The 21016-nt window shown below is 32.9% G+C and overlaps 1 protein-coding gene and 1 long non-coding RNA gene across 15 annotated transcripts in view; one reads left to right on the top strand and one right to left on the bottom strand.

Annotated features, from left to right (window-relative positions):
• Positions 1–21016, top strand: part of LOC143253229 (uncharacterized) — a 146306-nt gene that overhangs the window by 62203 nt on the left and 63087 nt on the right. For all 14 annotated transcript variants that reach the window (XR_013029455.1, XM_076506722.1, XM_076506716.1 and 11 more), the window contains one exon: positions 1918–1960. Coding sequence is in view for 13 of the 14 variants with exons in the window: in XM_076506722.1 (XP_076362837.1) it covers positions 1918–1960 (43 nt within the window). In the remaining variant the exon portion in view is untranslated. The remainder of the gene's footprint in view (positions 1–1917; positions 1961–21016) is intronic.
• LOC143253232 (uncharacterized) overlaps positions 1–21016 on the bottom strand; it is a 34984-nt gene that overhangs the window by 1135 nt on the left and 12833 nt on the right. Inside the window, exon 2 of the long non-coding RNA XR_013029456.1 lies at positions 3019–3125. This is a non-coding gene — a long non-coding RNA (uncharacterized LOC143253232). The remainder of the gene's footprint in view (positions 1–3018; positions 3126–21016) is intronic.

Here is a 21016-nt window from a genome sequence, read left to right as displayed (position 1 = left end):
GAAGTAGTAAAATTAGAGAATGGGAAGAAATACTTAATTGGGTCATTTTTACAGGGTCCACGATCAATTGCTATGATTGAAGATAAGCTCTTGAAATATCCTCATTAAACAAATATTCTGCTCTTGTTATGGAAATAGGTATAGATTTTACTAACGCCTTCAAATCTCCATTCTCCTAAGTGTCATTCTTTGTTGAAACATTTTTATAGGATCAAAATAAGTCGAAATGTAATCCAGAAATGCCATCACCTTTTCATCCCAACCTTGAACTGGGTTTCGTCCAGTGGATGGCATGGTGGGCTGCTGATCGAAAGTTCAAGATCAAGGTGTTCGACATGAGCTGTGATAAAGTGGCAGTTTGTCTTGTTATTAGGTTTACATAGCCAAGTAAAACCCTATGAGTGCTAGTTTCTTCTGGTTGTTCTACCTATGGTTAACAGTGTGAAATACGTGAACCCTCTTTGACGTGGCTGTTCAGCCCATATGATGTCGTTCATTTTGAAAATACCAGTACTGTGAAAGCTTGTTGGGAAAGCAGTGTAACTATTTTTTAATCATTCTACATTTTTATAAAATTATTTATAGATTAAATGATAATTAAACAGTATCATTATGAATTTTGATATAGTACGTGTAAATACGTTTATATCAACTTATACTTACAATTATATAGTATTTTGCTATTTTCTTAATTTTATCTCAATTAGTTACTATACTCAAATGTATTTTAAGCATAGTTCTATAATTCTGAGAGTATAATGTTCAATAACAAACAGTTATAATTAAAAGATATTTTATAAAACTCTGGTTGTTGTGCGTGTTGCCCTAGGAAATGACTGGTACTCAACTTATTATGACTGTAAATCATACAGATTTTGATAAAACAATGAACACTGTTACATGATAAGACACTGATATACTGCATAAGACATCGTAAACTCTGTATACAATGATAACATCAAGTTTAAAACAGTTAAAAATCAACATAGTTACATAAAATTAAGTGATTCGTGGTTCCTATACAGAGTAGGATGTTAGGAGACAAAGTGAACGGTACTTGGCGTCTTGAACCTGAATTTTATATTATGTAATATGTAGTCTAAATGACCTGCTCAGAGTCCCGAGGTTAAGGTATTGCCATTCCTAATTTAGAACTGCAGTGAGAAAATCCTTTTCCTACGCAGCTATTCTTAACCAAATAGTGGAACTGGTTGTCACGATTACAATTTTCCCACAACTAAAAGTACGGAGCGTGTTGATAAGCGTATCGCAGTTCAAACGTTTTTATCCACAACTTTGCATGCCAATTAACCACAGTGATCACCTTAAGTTTGCTCTCGCTACTGAGCCCCACTTTTTTTCTATATTCTACGTGGTTTTGCGTCTTCAGAACTGATTTAATTTTTGATTAAGTTTGTTGTTGTTGTTTTGTATTTGTTAATGGCAAAGATACACATTAAACTACTAGTACTGTGCTCACCACCGTATCAAAACCCGGTTTTTAGCGTTATAAGTCTTCGAACTTATCGGTGAGTCACTGGGGACACTTTTGATTAAGATAGAAAGTATAATTACACAGAGAGACAAAAACGTCTTCCAACATTTCTAGGTTCCCACTGAAACTACGAACGGGATGGTACACATAATAAAATTGTTTGATGGTAGTGTATGCAGCCACCAAATACAGTTTCACAAGTGTTGAGTTGTTTGATATGTGCATGTGAAGAAAATAATGTGAATAAGATTAACAAATACTTGGTATAAAACATTCACTTGAACTGTTTGGAGGTAAGTATTTGGTCTTATACAAACTATACAAGCCTGTCCATAGTTCCATCGCTGATCTATTATAACATCATTCATTTTATTTCAGTAATATGGCGTATTGCTAGATAATCCTCTTTTTCTTTATTACAGGACATTATTCATCCTTCATCCCAGACTAAAAAGGAATGTCCAGGTAATACCCAATATTTTTCATGTAAAAACCTTAAACTTAAAGCGTTAAAGGATTTGCAATCTTTTTTGTCAGAATATACATTTATTTTATCAAGAATCCTATTTATTGCAGGATATAATTAAAAGTCATTACTTGCCAAAAGTTAATGAATAGAGAGTAAAAGATTTATGCTGTTTTATAAAATTAGATTTCAGTTAGCTTGATAGAGAACAAAAATGTGGAAATTTATTGCTCAGGAAATAGAAATATTTGAAGAAAAGAAAAATGTTAATGGCTTTAGAAAAACAAGGAGTAAGAAGCTAAAGCTAAAATTCATACTGTTGTGTTAACGCAAATGAAGTCGGGTGTTAAGATCAATGAACATTGTCTGGAACAAGGTTATACTTGTAGCAGTTTCATTTAAGGTCAGGCTTGATATTTTGATTGGCAATGGAGAAAAAAAACACATTAAACACCTTCTGAAATAGTTTTTGAAACAATGCGTGCCATTTCCAAAGTTAAATTACATTACGCTGACTCCTATTCTTTTCTCTATAGCCCAGCATGGCCATATGGCTAGGGACTTCGACTGGTAATCTGAGAGTCGCAGGTTCGAATACCCGTCATAAAAAACATGTTTAGTCGTTGTGGTGTTATAATATGACAGTCAATCCCACTATTCTTTGGTAAAACAGTAGCCTAAAAGTTAGCGGTGGATTGTGATGACTAGCTGCTTTCCCTCTAATCTTGCAAAGTGTAGATAGTCGTCGTGTAGCTTTCCACGAAATTAAAAAAATAAACAAACCTTTCTCTGTACCACGTAATCCATGCTTCACTAATTTCAATTTTTAATCAGAGGGCAAACGGAGGGAGATAAAATTTATTCACTATCAACTTAAGAAATGTTGAAAAATATTTTAAATTAAATCATAAACTATTTGATATTTCCTGTCTACCAATTTTGTAACGATTTATTATGGTTATATAGTGACAAAAACGTATTAAGTTAAATCACACTTGCTAATATCTAGTACATCTTAGATGATTTTAAATAAAAACTGTTATATGAATGCACCCACACAAGAAGTCCCCCGCTGGTACAGTTGTAAGCCTGTGGATTTACAACGCTAAAATCAGGAGTTCGATTCCCCTCGGTGGACTCAGCAGATAGATCCATGTCGCTGTGCTATAAGAAAATACACACACATAAGAAAAAAGTTAGTCTATTAGTCTTTGGGCATCATTTATCGTGGGAGATTTTATTCTGTTGTACTGGTGTAAATAATCTGATTTCTGATTAACATTATATGCAATACGAAATTCTTTGGAAGATCTGACTTGGTTGAGCTATCTCAAAATATATGAAAATCTAAAAGTAATTGAATTCTAATATTAATATTTGTCGAAAAACAAATTTCTTGATGTTTTTGTCTCTTTGATAATCTGCTAATAATGTAAACTCGAAACATGTTTTGTTTGTAAGGTGATCAGAATAAACTTTTGTCATAAGATACTATTACAAAATTACCAAAAATCAGAAAAAAAGCGCTTTTATGCAATGGTTAATTTACAATTAACTACAACCGTGTAATGTATCATGCGCTTCATGTGTTAATTTTCTTGAAATTATACTTTTATTTATTTAAGAAGAATTATTAAATGAAATTATACTTTAAAATGCCAAAAAGAAATAGCAGATGGAGACTAATTTATCAATGAAAAACCTATAATTCATTTCATATGTACCTCGTTGCAATAATTATTTTCAACTAATTTTTCTGATTATTTATTTATTCCTGGAAATACGTAATGAGAAAAATTCAAAGAATCTAAAAATGAAATTTAAACCTGCACATTTATTTGAACCTTAAAGTCACTTTAAAATAAGCTATCGTAAATAGATGAATTCACCCGTATCAGTTTTATTTAATTAAGATTACCTAAGGACATAAATGAAGAGATGCGCAATGAAAAAGAAAAGGAAAAAGAAAACGAACTGTCACATTAATTATCTGGCATGAACTGATGACTTTCCATTTGTTACTAATACCTTATCATAGGTATCTTCAAGATCTGGATAAAGTCAGCTTCATTCCATATATCAAACAGTATATTGTTACACGCTGATATCACGTGACAGTTTCAGGGACAGCGTCGATGAAATTTTGCACTGTTATTAGTTTAAAAAAATTACAGATTTTGTTTTTATTCCCATGAAGTGCATTCCTATTAAACGAAGCCGGTTTACAATTAAATTAACCCAATTTACCTCCGTTAGGTTTAAAATAAAAACTTAAAAGTTGTATTTTATAAACAGAAAGCTTAATGAAATTATTTTATGTTATGATTTAAATTATTTACGCGAAAAAAGTAGCAGTGCATGTGAAGCTAATCAAACGAAAATATTTAGTCAGTTATTGTTCAAAAACACACGTCTCAGTGATATGAATGATAAGTAAATTTCATGTTGCACGAAATTTCAGCTACAAAGGTGTTAGTTTTCATAAATTTAAGTATTTGGTAACGACAAAAAACAATATTTGAAAACTAAGAGTCAGGACAGTCAACAGATATTCACTTTGCCAAATTTTGGAATTTACAAGAAAATTCTATATCAATTATCCATAACGTTTTAGCATTAATTGCCAAGAACATCCGAGGATGCAAGAAACAAAGGCGTAAAGAATATAAGAAAAGAACATATTTTCTCAACATGTGAATCAGTAATACAATTAGTTTCCATTCATAAAGACGAAAGTTCAATGCTTTGATGATATTTAAGTATGACAGTGCTAAGGTTTCTTTAGTTTTATGATGTTTTGTGATATGTTAAGAAAAAAAATTTAACATTTTATGCGCGCCTCTGAGCAATGAAACTTATGATTTTTAAACTGACACTAAGCATTCACTACTTTCACATACGTTATTAAAACAATATTATTGAGTCATATGATGTAATTTGCAAGAGCATGTAAAAAAACACGATCAACCTACTCTTTTTTTGAAATGAAATTTAGTTATTGATGCACTATTTACTATGTTCAGGATATCTAAGTAGTACCTTAAGTAGTAGTTACTATGTTCAGGTAGCATTCATCATATTTTGATTATCTATATAGTATCTATCATGTTGTTCCCCTGCAGGGACAGCGGTAAGTTTCATTTACAGGAATGAACAATTTAGTTTGTTGTACATTTAATCACTCTCATGAAGCTGTTGCACTCTATATTAATATATATATATATATACGATGTGTTGCAGTGAGAATTTATATGTATACCATGTTACTTGTAAGGATTTGTGTGCAAGGTACACACGCTTTTACATTACTGTGATAACTCTAATGTAAGTCATGTTAGTATATATATGAAATGGTTTTTAAATGTACTGATGTCAGTAATGTATAATACCATCTTTGAACAGTTCGTTTTTTGACTGTTTATTTTATGAATTTCTCTCAAAGTTACACGAGGGCTATTTGCGCTAGCCGTCTCTAATTTAGTAGTGTAAGACTAAAGGGAATGCAGCTAGTCATCACCATCCTCCGCAAACTCTTGGGCTACTCTTTTAACGAACAATGCGATTGACCGTCACTTTACAACGCCCTTCAGATTACGAATCGAGCACCCTAACCACCCAGCCATGTTGGACTCTTTGAACATAGCTTTCATAATATATACCCAGGAACATGTGTATCACTAGCACGAAAATTTATACCCCCCTTTTTTTTTTTTAGGGGTAAATTTTCTTCAACCTCTTGATTTTACAGTATTGCTAATATATTTGCTGTGGATAGTTTGGGAGAAGAGGGCCTGATTAAAAAGTTGAATTAAAATTTCTGTGGTCGGCGATCGATGTTTTACTACAGAGTAAAACTGTAGGAGTTCTAGTTAGCGGCGTATCCTGGCCGGTTAGTTTGGTTTATCGCATAACCAAAAGAAGATTAACATTTAGCATAATAAATATAATTAAATTAGCACAATCTGGCATTTGCTATCCTCCTTTGCACTACAACCATGAGTGATTTGCTTTGAAGTTGTTTAATGCACGCTGATAGGGTTAACTGTCTTCGCCGTACCAATCACCGTAGACGACACATAAAATCAGGACTCACAGTCACTGCGGTCAACTTTGGTTGCATCTCGTGTAAATAACATTTTGCGTCACTGCTTCTTCAAAACTACAGTAATTATATATTTATGCGCGTAATAGAATTATAAATAAATTCTTCCAAGGCTGGTTTATCGCGGGAAACCTGGTAAAACGAAAAATACGTCACTTGTCCAAGAATGAATTAGTATGTAGCTTTATTTTTCGTCCATAAGGTTTTAACTTCATGTATATTAATTTTGTATACGCTATAAAAGTGTTGCATGTTTGAAGTTACTGTCAAGAGTATAGGAACAAGTAAAAAAAAAAAAAAGAAAGCCGTTTTCAAGCGTGATTATGTGAACATTTCAAGGACACAGAGATTGGCCTTTATTTATTAACGAGGAAAAGTTTAACTATACTCTCTATAGGAAATATGACATTGTTATTTGAAACTCTAGGCATACGTGAATGGAATTTGAGATTTCTTGAATTTAACAGGTAACAAATACAAAATAGACAGATATATTTTGAAGACCAACAAGAAAATAAATCGAGCATATTTCATCTGGAGACAAATTTGGTAATGTTCAAACAGACAAATAAAGTAAATATGAAAAAAAAAAGTTAATTAGTACAAACCACGTAAAATATTTTCACGAACCTTGCTGAAGAACCTTTAATGTACAAGACGTACTAGGCTAAATATGAGTAGCATATATTTTGTATTGATAGCTAAACAAGTAGTCTGAAATATACACTTAGTAAACGTGGTTTTTCCATATTAATAAATTTAAAACACTACCGAGTTTTGTTAAGGCTAATTTGGATATTACACTGACTTGAGGCCAGAAACACCTAAGGTTCAGACATAGTTATTTTTAATTTTGAACTGTTGACCAGAAGGAGGACAATACTTCTACTCTTAGGGAAACAGCGGAATTGATTGTCACAGCTATAACGCCGCTACAGATGGAAGGACACATGTTCAACGACACATCATTGTTCGAACCTTGGGCATTCTGATCTGAAGCCTAGAATGTAAACCAATAAGTCATGAATAGCATTAGTATATTAGATAGAGGATGGTAGAAAATATATGAAAGTGCTATAAAATGATTCAGTTAATCATTACCGAAAATACACACTTTTATTAACGTTTAAATTTCTTCGAAATATAGATTCAGCAAACTTCGTGTTTTCAAATCTTTTAATGTTTTAAGTTTAAACGCGAATTCAACATTCTGTTAAATTTTGTCACTTTTTGCTTAGTTATTGTTAAATGTGCTATCTATGTTTTGCCCACCATGGGTATCGAAACCCGGTTTTTAGGGTTGTAAGTCTGCAGGCATGCCACTATGTCACTGTGGACTACCTAGTTATTAATGATCAATAGTTACAAAACTAAGTTACTTAAATGAAATTACGTTTGTTTTTTATTTTTGTTTATTCCCAAACAATATCATACGCATTAGTAAATTTGCATCTGATTTAAACTTTTGGTTAAACAGGAGCCTATTACCTAAAGTCGATTCACGTAATGAAATTGTTTTAATAAAACATTTAAAGACATTGTTGGCTATAACAAAAAAAATATTTACGAGATTCACTACTACATAAATTTGTGAAACCTATAAACTAAATGCTAATCTTATTCATATTGCATAACAAAGTCACACTTCTAACGGAAGAGACAAATATTATTATCAACAAAAAAATCCGAGGGAAATGTAATTAAGTTATCCTTTACTAGCTGTAGATGGCACTCTAAACTAGAGTAAACGTTTAGAAGGAACACTGTAAAGTAAGATTAATTTAGTAAGGGTGAGTTATTAAAGTTTCTATTTTAATGCTTTTAATATATGTTACAGTCATGTTTGTTTGTTTTTTTCACAAAAAAAAAAGCTTTACATATGCTTGTACAGGTTCACTATAATTTCGAACACTTTGCATACCTGTGTAACATTTAAAGTCACCGTAGAAAACCTCAGTAGTTTGGAAAATATGTCATCATAGTCCACAGACATACTTTGTAAAATTCGATTTATTATGATTTTCTCTCTTTTGGTGCATGGAATCCACATATAGTTTACAGATGTGACACACAAAGAAAGATCATTGTCGCAATGTAATACAAATGCTGTCGTAGGAGGTCGAAAAGAAATTATATTAAATTAGAATAATTGTGTCACGCGAATGATTTATAAAACTTTCAAACTTTTGTGCACAGATTGATTTCTTACGTAATAAATGCTAAATAATGTAACTAGTATTACAGTGAAACTTATTATAATTTATAATGTCACACATGTCAAAAGCTATATTTCTACAGGTTATTTTACACACGATAAAAAGTCATGAGGAAGAGTGATATGGAGACTGCAACTGATATTAATGAAATAAGGTCCAAGATGTCCAGTGATACGAAACTTCTAACTTATTTCAACAGCGTATACTTATTAATAATCTTTATTGTCATGGGACTTATAGTGCTAGAATTCAGCTCATAATTACATCTTTTGCCATCTGTCCTATAGTCATCGAGTTCATAGTACTAGGACTCAATTCACATTTACATTTTTTGGCACTCTTCCAATAGTCATTGGAATCATAGTGTTAGAGCTCACCACAGAATTACGTCTTCTTGCACCTATCCCATAGTCATTGAATTCATGGTGCCAGAACTCAACTTAAAATTACATCTTCTGACACTTGTTCCATAGTCATTGAAATAAGGTGATTCAAAGATGAACTTTGAATCGCACAATTACTAAGAAATAAAATAAACACACACACAATTAACAAATGTAAATTATCCTTTGTTGGAGAAATCCCGTGATATCAATCTACATTCGAGGTGATTAAATTACATTTACTTTTAACCAGTGTTAAAATAATGTATGACACACAGTCTTTTTTTCACCATCATTTCACATAACATAAATGAACTAACCCCAACTAAAAGAAAATCATACCTGTAATAGCCTATTAACCATACAGTTAATTAAACTAGAATTATCATTAGTAAACACTTTCAACAAAGAGAAAGTAACAGCAGGGGATACTTTACAAACTGTTTTTAAATTATTACTTTACTCGCGATTGTATCATAAGAAAGCCAACATTAGCATGTTATTTAAAATTAGGTTTTATTTACAAATCAGTTTTGCGGCAAATTTGTATGAAAAAAAATCAATCCAAGTTTGCCTCTGGTCATGCATGCTAGCGTGCTGGTGGCGCATTATTATACACGTTTGGTTTGTTTTTCTTTTCTTTCGAAAATTATAAATATTTATTACAATTTATATAAAGCTAAAATGGAGTGTAATTTGATCAGTACAATGATTGTCATGTCACATACGAGAGACAACTATTTTAATACCATTTTAGCTATTTGATAATCTATGAACTGGAAAATTTTGCTGAAAGTGTATAAGGGATAGATGGATTTAGAACGTATGAAATGACTATTGTAGCGCTGAAGAATCGTCATGGTAAACATATTAGCAGTACTCTTTCTCACTGGTTATAAACAAATTGCACGACACACGAAAGGCTTAGGAAAAAGGTATAGCTTAGAACAAGGAATAAGCTGAATTGCTACGAATTTAGAACTTTCATATTGTATAGACTGCAGTAATAGGATCTTAATAAAGATTAATGAAGTTTTCAACATTAAAAAAGTATAGTCTTTTTCAATTAAACAGGGAAATTGATCGAAAGAACTTGTTTCTGAAACTTTCCTATGTTTTCAAAGAAATTAATAAAACAGTGGGAAAAGAACATATCAATATACTGAATCAATTTTATATATCAATTTTAGCATCAATATACTGATATGTTCTTTTAAATTTATCATATTTCAGGTTCAAATATGCCACATTCAATAATAACACTTATTACATATGTTGGATATGAATATTTTAGTAAAATCAAACTTAATGAATTGAAGTAAATTTTCTTTAATTAGGAAACTAGAGAGATTCCTAGCATTTTCATTGAACACATTTTAAAATGATTGGGTGAGGCTTAGGGTATGTATGTGTGTGTGTGTTTTTTTCTTATAGCAAAGCCACATTGGGCTAATTGCTGTGTCCAACGAGGGGAATTGAATTTCTGATTTTAGCATTGTACATCCGAAGACTTACCGATGTTCCATCGGGGGAAGCCTTAGGGTAATATTTTAAAAGTAAAGCGCATTTTTCGTGAGTTTTGCCAACATAATTCTAGTATGAGGTTATTGAACACAAAAGTGCGGTCACAGGATATGTAACACATAGTGTTAATCTTACTTTTACAATATGTTCTCTGTTATTATTACTGTTGTTAGCAGCGTTTGTTGAGTCTCACTTTTTTTATTGGCAAGATATCATGTTTCAGGTCATACGACCGAAGTGCAAGATCCTTATAATGTATATATATATATATATACATATACCAATTCATTCAAATCCACAAGCAAGAATGTATTTAGACGAAGGAATACATGCTGCTAGTGGTTAGCATAGAACGTTTACAAACCAACCGATAGATGGATGAAAGTTAATTTAACAGAAATAATTTTGGGCAATCTTTATAAACGAGTTCTTGTGTAAAAATTGAAACTTAGTGCGCCAGAAAGATCGGCAACACTTTAAAGAATCGTTTCGTTATTAACTTCTTGGACTTTATTTTTAACTTAAACTTCACGCTAAATAATTACAATTAAACAGAAATGTTTGTTTGTTTGTTGAATTTTGCACAAAGCTACAGGAGGTCTATCTGCGCTAGCCGTCCCTAATTTAGCAGGGTAAGACTAGAGGGAAGAAAGCTAGTCATCACCACCCACCGCCAACTCTTGGGGTACTCTTTTGCCAGCGAATAGTGGGATTGACTGTAACTTTATAACGCCCCCACGGCTGAAATGGCGAGCATGTTTGACATAACGAGAATTTGAACCTGCGACCCTCAGATTGAGAGTCGAGCGCTTTAACCACCTAGCCATACCAGACCAACAATGTATATTCAGTGTTGAACAGTTAGACAGCGTGCAGTTTAAATGACATATAAAATAACTGCATTTATTTTATGTTATAACTGATAATTATTAAGGAATTTTTAAGGTGTAGTAGCCCTGAATACCTTTACAGTGTTTTAGTTTAGAGTCTATTTAATTCTGAATGAAATGCAATACTGAAAAAAACATTAATTCCCAGTTTAACCAAATGAGTGTCAAGAATTATGTTATTATTTAGAGCAAATAGTTAAGTGTTTTTACCGTTACGATAATTTCTTGGAGTTAACCATTAAATTGTAACAGCTACAGTTAATTAGAACTTTCTTATAATACTAATTATGTGCTACCAGTGTGTAACATACTACAAATAGAATTATTTCAAGTAATTGTTTGTTTGTTTTTTGAATTTCGCACAAAGCTGCTCGAGGGCTATCTGTGCTAGCCATCCATAATTTAGTAGTGTAAGACTAGAGGGAAGGCAGCTAGTTATCACCACTCACCGCTAACTCTTGGGCTACTCTTTTACCAACGAATAGTGGGATTGACTGTCACATTATAACTCCCCCACGGCTGGGAGGGCGAGCATGTTTGGCGCGACGGGGATGTGAACCCGCGACCCTCAGATTACGAGTCGCACGCCTTAACACGCTTGGCCATGCTGGGGCATTTCAGGTAATCTAACAATATTTATATGTAATAAGGGTTAACCTACACTCACAAATAAAAATGTTACACAAACTATTCGGGAATCGTACAGAAAAACAAAACAGCGAATGACTACGTTAATGAAGAAATAAACATATTCAGAATTTCTAGATTTCCAGAAAGTGAAATGATTGAGCTGTTTCTTTCTCTTTTCAACCTATTAACTGTTAAAGACATCTTCCATGCTCTTTACAGTTATCAGCTGTCTTTTTTCACATTTTCTGTTTTACGATGTTCTGTTTATCTAAGAAAGAACTTCAATGGGCTCTTCTTAGAAACTCGTCTTACTTCAGTCTCCTGGAAAAAAAATATTTATTTTTCTTGTCTTTTTTTCTGTTGGTTAAACGTATACATAGACTGACTCAGTCGATGGTGAAAAATTGTGTTACAGAATTGTTGTCTTAACCGTTTCAAAATAAGGGCTGAGATGAATAAAATTGTTTACAATGATGGTACGAAGATTGACGAATGATTTTTTTTCGGTTTTACTTTCCATTTAATTAATTTAATTAATTTAAAAATGTTGATAATCAGAATTATTTTATGATTACTAACATTATTGTAGCGATGATTATAAGAGTCCAACCTCTTTCACCAATATACCTTGTTTAATTTATTACTACCCATTTAATGTATAATCACGTGCGTTAACTAAAGGGCCACCGCGACTTCTATAGTTCTAGGTCCTGGTGTTTGATTATAGAGGTACAGTACCTTCCGTTTTACCTATATCTAGAAGCCTTTATTACTGTTGTTTGATGAGTTATTTAAGTCTTCTTGTGTTAATGTATGTAAACAATGAATATCTGTAAGCTTGTTTGTTTTTTAATTTCGCGCAAAACTACTCAAGGGCTATCTGCGCTAGCCGTCCCTAATTTAGCAGTGTAAAAGTAGAGGGAAGGCAGCTAGCTAGTCATCACCACCCACCGCCAACTTTTGGACTACTCTTTTACCAACGAATAGTGGGATTGATGGTCACATTATAAATCCCCCACTGCTAAAAGGGCGTACATGTTTGTTGCAACAGGGATTCGAACCCGCGACCATCAGATTAGTAGTCGAACGCCTTAACCCACCTGGCCATACTGGGCCTTATGTTTAAGCGAAAATATGGTTTAGTTTTGTGTATTCACTAATTACTAGGCTAATATTTCTTCAAAAACGATTCGTCATTTTTCAGTTAGAGGATAACTTCTAGGAATAGTATATATTATTTAGCAAATCATAATTTGTATCATATTTAGATTATTAAAACAGTTTACATTGGCTAGTATTAACGAGATCGACTTTCAACTATAAATTTATCTGTTCTTGGTCGCCCGAGTCGCGCCAAATCATGCTCGCCCTCCCAGCCGTTGGGGCGTTATAATGTGACGGTCAATCCCACTATTCGTTGGTAAAAGAGTAGCCCAAGAGTTGACGGTGGGTGGTGATGACTAGCTGCCTTCCCTCTAGTCTTACACTGCTAAATTAGGTACGGCTAGCACTAATAGCCCTCGAGTTGCTTTGTGCGAAATTCCAAAAAAAATAAACTGTTCTTGGTACTTTGGTAACATGCCGAATACTAGGATGAAAGTGTTTATATAAGTTGAAAAGTGTTTGGTTAACCGTCCACCACAATGCTTATAGTTCCCAGTAAAATTTTCAGTCATTGTTTAAAAGAAAAGCACTACTTTTGCCGTATATGTATATATGAATGTTTTTTATATATATTTATCATTCAATACAAGAGGGTAATGACGTAATCAAGGGCTTTTTCTGCCCTCTGTTAGAGTACACGTGTACAATGGGCACTGAGTCGATGTCGAATTAGTTTCCTGAACGTGCAACCCTTATCCGGTGACGTGTACTTGAGTTGGTCGAGTGACAGGCAAACTTATGTTTTACTTTACTGACACTATTTGGCTTGTAGCGCGACTGATGTAAGGTAATGCAAGCAAGTGCGAGTCGATAAATTTTGTACTTCCACATTTTGTTTAGTCCGAAATTTGCTTTTAGACAAAACTGTTTCCGTAAATATTCGGGTAACGTTTGGGGTTAAAAATAACTAGTTTTCGTTTATTAACGTATCGATAGGACTGTCAAAGTTCGATATTACGTGATGCATTGGTAGTAGATGCTTTAGGTGTAAAGTGAACCGCGTAAAATTACTAATGTACAAATATTCTTAACCACACGTGCATATTTTATACGTACTCAGTATAACCTCCCAAGATTCATATTTGTGTATCTTTGGGTTTGATTATGGTACCATCTAACTGGTTGAGTTAGATTTTGGAGCTCTGTAGACCGCTGAGAAATATATGATAAAGAAATCATTGTTCAGTCAAGAATCCTAATCATATGATCCGTTCCTTTGACTGAACCATATTGGGCTTTGGCGGCAACCTCTTTCGAAGACGTTCTGAACATTTGTTTGCATTACATGCACTGAGAACACGATATCTCATTGTTGTGTAGTAGATGCATACAATTATATTTTTGTATTTTTTTAACGAGTGGTTGTTTCATTTAAGTATTATAAAGAGTGACTTGTTCAGTGGTTGAACAAGCATCTTAGTTGGCGCTTTTAGCACCGAGGAATTTATATGGTAATAGATAAATCACATGTTAAGCAGCCTTGCGATAAGTACAGCTTTAAGACATGATTGCTTTCGAATGTAAGGAGAAGTTCGATTCTCTATGTCAAACACCAACGTCAAGAATGAACGAAGCTAGGTCACTTTTATTAAATCGAAAATTTGTCCGTAGTTTCAGTGAACGCATGCCAGGAAAAGGTCAAGGTCGCGCAGAACGTTTGTGGTCCAAAATTCGCAACAAACATTTATTGGGTAAGTAAAATATTAAGCTGTGTTTTGTAAGAAAATTTCTTAGTAAGTTCACAATAAAAGTAATCTCGTTTATTAAATAACGTTCTTAATAAACTGGTTTCGCATAAACTGAATTTTTATAGAATAATATGCGACGTTGTAGATTAAAATATTTATTTTTCTAAACATACTTCACTGAAACTAAAAACAAAACAGAAATAAAAATAAACAAATGTATGTTATATTTTATTTTTAAAATACATGTCGACAGAGTAAAGGAGTATTGAAACATATTCGTTTTACTTAAGTAGTTGCTAACAAGAAACTAATTATTAGCCCTAGTATTAGAATGCAATATTACTTATTTATTTTTCCATGCTTAGTTGAAAATTTTCTTAATTCGCTAATCAAAAACCTTAATATTTTGAAAAACGGATGTCGGAAACCTCCAAACTACTTCGAAAATTATCGTTTCTGAAGAAATGTTGTTATATTACTGATTTATTCACATACATCAGTTAATCTAGTTTACTATATGGTGAAGTAAAGCGGACTTAAAACCCGATAGATATTGGTTGATTCTGTTGTACGTAGGCCTGGCATGGCCAAGCGCGTAAGGCGTGCGACTCGTATTCCGAGGGTCGCGGGTTCGCGTCCGCGTCGCGCCAAACATGCTCGCCCTCCCAGCGGTGGGGGCGTTATAATGTTACAGTCAATCCCACTATTCGTTGGTAAAGGAATAGCCCAAGAGTTGGCGGTGGGTGGTGATGACTAGCTGCCTTCCCTCTAGTCTTACACTGTTAAATTAGGGACGGCTAGCACAGATAGCCCTCGAGTAGCTTTGTGCGAAATTCCAAAACCAAACCAAACCTGTTGTACGTAATGACAGAGGCAATTTGTAAACAATGTTTTTAGTATTTTTATTTGCTTGACTATTTACATACGGCGATTTCAGTACAAACCCACCGCATAATTTGCCTTAATAGGATTATGATTGTATATTCCAATGAATAAGTTTCTGAAATTATCAATGCAATGTTAAGTACACACGTGCTAAGAAACTGATTTGGTGTGTGTGTGATATATAGATATATATATGTTTAGTGTATTAAGTTTCACTTGCTTTCGGGCCAATGTTTAAATATATTAACAACAGGTCTTGTTTGCATTTGTCATTACAACTTATACGCACCTCATCACATGTATGTAGTAGGTTTTCTAACCGAATACATTTGATTTATAGAAATGGGTGAAAGCATATAAATGGCATCTTTTGATGGCTGCTTCTCAGCTTCACACATTGCTGGTAGTTCATTCTGTTACACTGTTTCTGGGGAAGAGGTTTATAAATGACACCTCTGATGGCTGCTTCTCAGCTTCACATGTTACTCGTAGTTTGTTTCATAACGTTGTCACTAATGTTGAATACATAATTCTATTTTGTGAAAAACTTGTTTTTTGAAAAAAAAAGTTGAGACTCGTTCCCACAGCAGCTGTAGGACTTTTTTCTTTTTACTCCGTAGGTTGTTTAACTGTTTGAAGTAATTTCTTTTGTGACTGATCTAATAAGAATTTTATCACTTTACTAAAGTGTGGCAATTTATTTTTGTAGGAGCTCGAAATTAGTAAATTGGACGATCTTTGCCTTCACCTAAAAGAGTGACAGCAAGGTTCATTTTGGTGTATGTTTAATACAGTTTTATGGTTTTATTAATTTGCACGTATCTCAATGTATGCGTATTCATACTTGCAATCTCAGTTTTTCACTGTTACCATCTTCAAGGATATAATGTAAATGGTTTTTAGTTCATCAAACGTATACTGATAGGGACGTTCGTGGTAAAGATTTACTATTTTAAAGCCTAAATACACCGTATATGTGAACTCTCCCTTCAATATATTTGGCTTGTTTTGATGAGAAAGCTTCTAATATGTTAATATACGTTAGTGTGTTTAAAATTGGCTCACCTCTTCGGCAATTTTATAAAACAGTAGCATCTCCCCCTACCCCTGGTAGTACAGTAATTCTGAAAACTAATTTATCGACACCGGTGGTTGGCACAGCACACAGAGTTCATTGTGTAATTGTATGCTTAACTAAAAAAAAAAAAAAAAAAAACAAGATGGTGTGTAAAATAAACACTTTTGAAGTCGCAGTTTAAAATTTTAAAGGTACGGATTTGGAACCGTATTTTAGAATACTATTGCAGCGATAACATGTTTAGACATTAACTTTGTATTCGGTATATTTATTGCTTTTAAACAGTTTTTAAGATAGTTTGATTGATAATTTGGACTTGTTTGCTACTAAAATCTACTGTATTTGTGGTACTATTCTTAGAAGTGGCATTACGGAACATATCATAAGCTATCAAATTATCATCTCGTGTTCGTCTGATTTTGTTTCGTAGTCTCGTCAATCACGAAATGCTCCAAGGCTGTTATAGTGGTCTAAACGAGAAAGAACGAGACCAGCAACAAATGGAAAATAAAAGATTAGTGTATCATTATATGGCTATTAATTACAGTCAATTAATGTATATTTTTTACTCAATCGTAAATTTAGCTTCGTGAGCTCCATTTGAAACAAGTCGCTGAATTAGGTCGTGTGAACTGTGTAAGCACTGTTGTTATCTATTGCAAGTCTTATGTATGTGTTTGTAAGGAAAAGAAAATAACTCGTGGCTTGTATACCGTAACCTACTACTTAGTTAAGTATGTGCTGTGTTGAATTTTTATTTAAAAAGTTTAAATCATTTTCATATTATCCTAGATATTTTTATTTATGATTGATTGATGGACTGAAAAATGTATTTGTATTGATGTTTGATTTTCTTTCCAAATTTTTTGAACCTAAAGTTTTCTTAAATATGAATATATGAGAAAAAAAGAGAAAAATAAGATTAGTTTGAGATACTTTAGTTTGGTCAAAACCTTGATTTTCAAACCTTGTGTTGCTGTAGCTGTAAAGGTTTGCTAGTTGTGTTAGTTCTATCAACTATGAGGAGAAAAAATCAACGTTTTCAAAATAAATAATATACAATTTAATAGTGTAATTGGAAGTGACTTGCGTTACGTAGTAAATTTAAAAAGTTTTATAGTTTATTTTATATTAAATGTCAAAAATTGTATAAGGAATAACGAGAAAAATGTCATGATCTTAGTTTATCGTTGCTTTAATTACGAAAAAAACGAGCACAAAATTTACCCTGAAAGGTTATAACTAAGAGTTTACAGTTTTTAACCATATTTGTATTAACATGTTAGCTAAAACAACTATATACCCACCTATCCAAGGGAACGAAAAGTAAAACACGCTTATTCAGTCTTATCAGAAATACCATAAAACCAGAGTGCTTCATGTGAAAATGATTTATTTGACTTTGCCTGGAACTTAAATAATACATATATAGTAGGCTATTGTTCAAGCTTCTCATTCAAGTCCTTTTACTGTGTGGGTAGACTAAGGCCTTTTGACATCATGGATTGTGGTAGATGTTTGTTACTTGGTGTAGAATTTCTAGCGTAGTCACCATTCTGTGGCCAATATTTAAGCTTAGAATAGGAAGTCGCGTGGAGACAATTTACTTTTGCCGAAAACAATCAAAATATTATTTTTCTTCACGCACAAACTGTCACATAACCATTTATGATTTGGCAAGTAAACATTTTGCAAATTATACACCTTGTATCAGTTATTGCAATAGTTGTTTTCCTTTTTTTCTTTAACGTGTAACATTTTAGCAATCGTACATTTGCAGCTTGCAGTGAAGAAAAATGAATAATTTCAGATTTTTAAGAAAATCAGTCCAACTATTACAAGTATTAAAATCATGCCAACTGTTATGAGGATTAAACGATTTGTTTTTTTTGGGTTTTTTTTGGCTGCTGAAGCGTAGTTATAATCAACTATATTTGTCATTAGATAATTGGTTACACTAATACTTCTGCAGCTAAGGTGCACGAATGTTAACAGTCGTTATTTTAGCAAATGTATCGTATAACTAATTTTCCGAACTGTTATCTTTATTATATCCTGTCCGGCCTGATTAGTTGTGGTGTTGACGAAATACATCGTTGGCAATAACATAACGTGTGGTTTGAAAAATAATACGAGCCACCTTTAATACTTTTGTATGTGTAACTTTATTTTTAGGTGCTTCTTTCTATATTATAGTACTTGATGGTATGGATAAAGTGATAAAAGTGTTCATGTTTTTCTATTTAATCTGAGGATGAATTATCTTTGTTCAAGTTCTGCTGGGGTATTTTTTCGCTTTAGTGATTGAAGATCATATCACATGTCTAAACTCTTCATTTATTTGGATATTGCTGAAGTGTACATATTCAGTAAATGCCCTAACGTGCACACTACTGCTATTATTCATCACGGTGCACATATCTGTGTTTAGTGTATTAAATACGGAACTTAATACGTACAACACAAGTAAACTCAAGTGTAACCATTTATGGGACACTGGAAAATTAACTTCTTTCTTCCAGCGTTTAGTTTTGTGTTGTACGTTTCTTTACTTAGTTTAATTCTGCCTGAAAGAAACATTAAAAATCAGATACTTGGGCACCTCTGTCAAGTTTGAAAGACATCCACTCTTTCAGCGTCTTACGACTCATTATTATACACTCAGTATTTTTCCATGTAGAATGTACGAATTTGTTACTGACTTTGTGAATTAACCAGATTTACATTAAAAGATATTGGATATTAGGTGGAGATTATTTTTCATCTACGTATCCTGATATTAGTGCCAGTCGAATTCAATAGTAAATAAATCTCTTAGATATATCTCAAGTACTCTCAAGTTTATTAATGTCGCTCTATAAATAGTGGTTATTTATGTTACGTTTATTAACTAAATCGATACTTGATACTATGGGAATATTGTGTAAGAACATAGCTGGACGACTTTAATGAATGAATATTCACTGTGCACACGCTCGAGCCCCTTTGCTCATATTTTCAGCGTTCAATTTTACATAACTGAGCTGTCTAGCTCTTAGCAGTTCAGCTGACTGGAAGCATTAATAAGTTCAACAAGAAATTTAGGGCTTTGTGAACTCTGTGGCACAGATTTTTATTATTTTTCATTTTTCAGATCGTATCACATAAATGCGCATGAACCCCTAACAGTCACTGTATGCTATCAATCCGTTACTATTTATTATTATATTGTCATTCAAAGGAATAATGATTTTATAATACATGGTTATTAATATAGACCGAGCAATAAGTTTATATGTAATTAAGTTTGTTTCATATACATATTTACCCGGCCAGTCTTTTTTTAGAGAGATATTGGAGGATAATTACTCATTATAAAATGTTATTTATTACCTGTTTACTTCTTGTCCTGTCCTTTTCAGGAGGAGTTGAGATTTAAGTGTTTTACGTTTTGAAACTTGAATAGAGATCTCGTTTAACTAGGACGGTGTAACATACTAGGTTTCTCTGAAAACTCGTTTTAATAAATACTTTACTAACTATTAAAACGACTGTCGAGCAGTAATAGTATATGTAGTTGCTAAGTGAAAACAAATTTATAAAAATATTTTTATTCACACATATAACGTACATAACTAAAAATGCCGCGTTTCGCTGAAGGAACGGCGAGCAAAACGTATTGTTTTAGAACTTTCTAAAATCTTTTTACTTATTTACCCGTACGTAAAATATTTCTGTGTGACAATTTATTACTGTAAGTTATTTAAGAATATGAAAGTCCGTGTATAACATTAATTCTGTTATTTTTCTTAATGCGAAGCTGCGCAATGGGCTATTCTGCATTGTGAGCATCGAGGGAATCGAAAACTTTAACCCAAGATTTTATCATTGTAAATCTGTAAACGTTCTACAGACCCACTGGGTAGTAATTGTTTTAGCGAAAAGCTATAGAATGGGATATCTGCATTCTGTCCATCGTTAAGAGTCGAACCCTAAATTTTAGCTTTATAAGACTGTAAATTTACCTCTGACTAACTTGTCTGTTGCATCATAACATTACTGTTTGTTTGTTTTTTCATTTTTTTACAGTAGATATTTAGCTATAGAAACCACATTGATTACTGTAAGATCGAATGTCAATACAAGTGGGTAGAAAATAACTTAATCGGGTGAAATTTTAATTTAAAAATTTAAACAAAATGCAGAGAGATGATACTTTTCTTTGTAATTTTAGCTCAGTAAGTTACTAAATAATCAACTAAAAACCTTGCGTGCAGCCATCTCAGTTTATAGCCAGTTTGAGCCCATGTCAAATGAATGAAACGTCTGAGTGAGCAATGCTACATTTCGGTTCATGTCACAAAAGTTATATATTATGATATACTTGAACGCTTACATGCTCACCTGTAGTTTTATTATCTTTTTTGCCTTGGATTACAATACACGTAAAATGTTCGTGCTGTTTACGCTCTCATGTGCGGACATGCGTTTCTGTAGAAGTTTACAGGCCTTTGAC

The sequence above is a fragment of the Tachypleus tridentatus genome, chromosome 6 (assembly GCF_004210375.1).
Source record: "Tachypleus tridentatus isolate NWPU-2018 chromosome 6, ASM421037v1, whole genome shotgun sequence".
Classification (NCBI taxonomy): domain Eukaryota; kingdom Metazoa; phylum Arthropoda; class Merostomata; order Xiphosura; family Limulidae; genus Tachypleus; species Tachypleus tridentatus.
The sequence above is the reverse complement of the archived record's forward strand: the minus strand, read 5'-3'. Positions and strand labels throughout refer to the sequence as shown.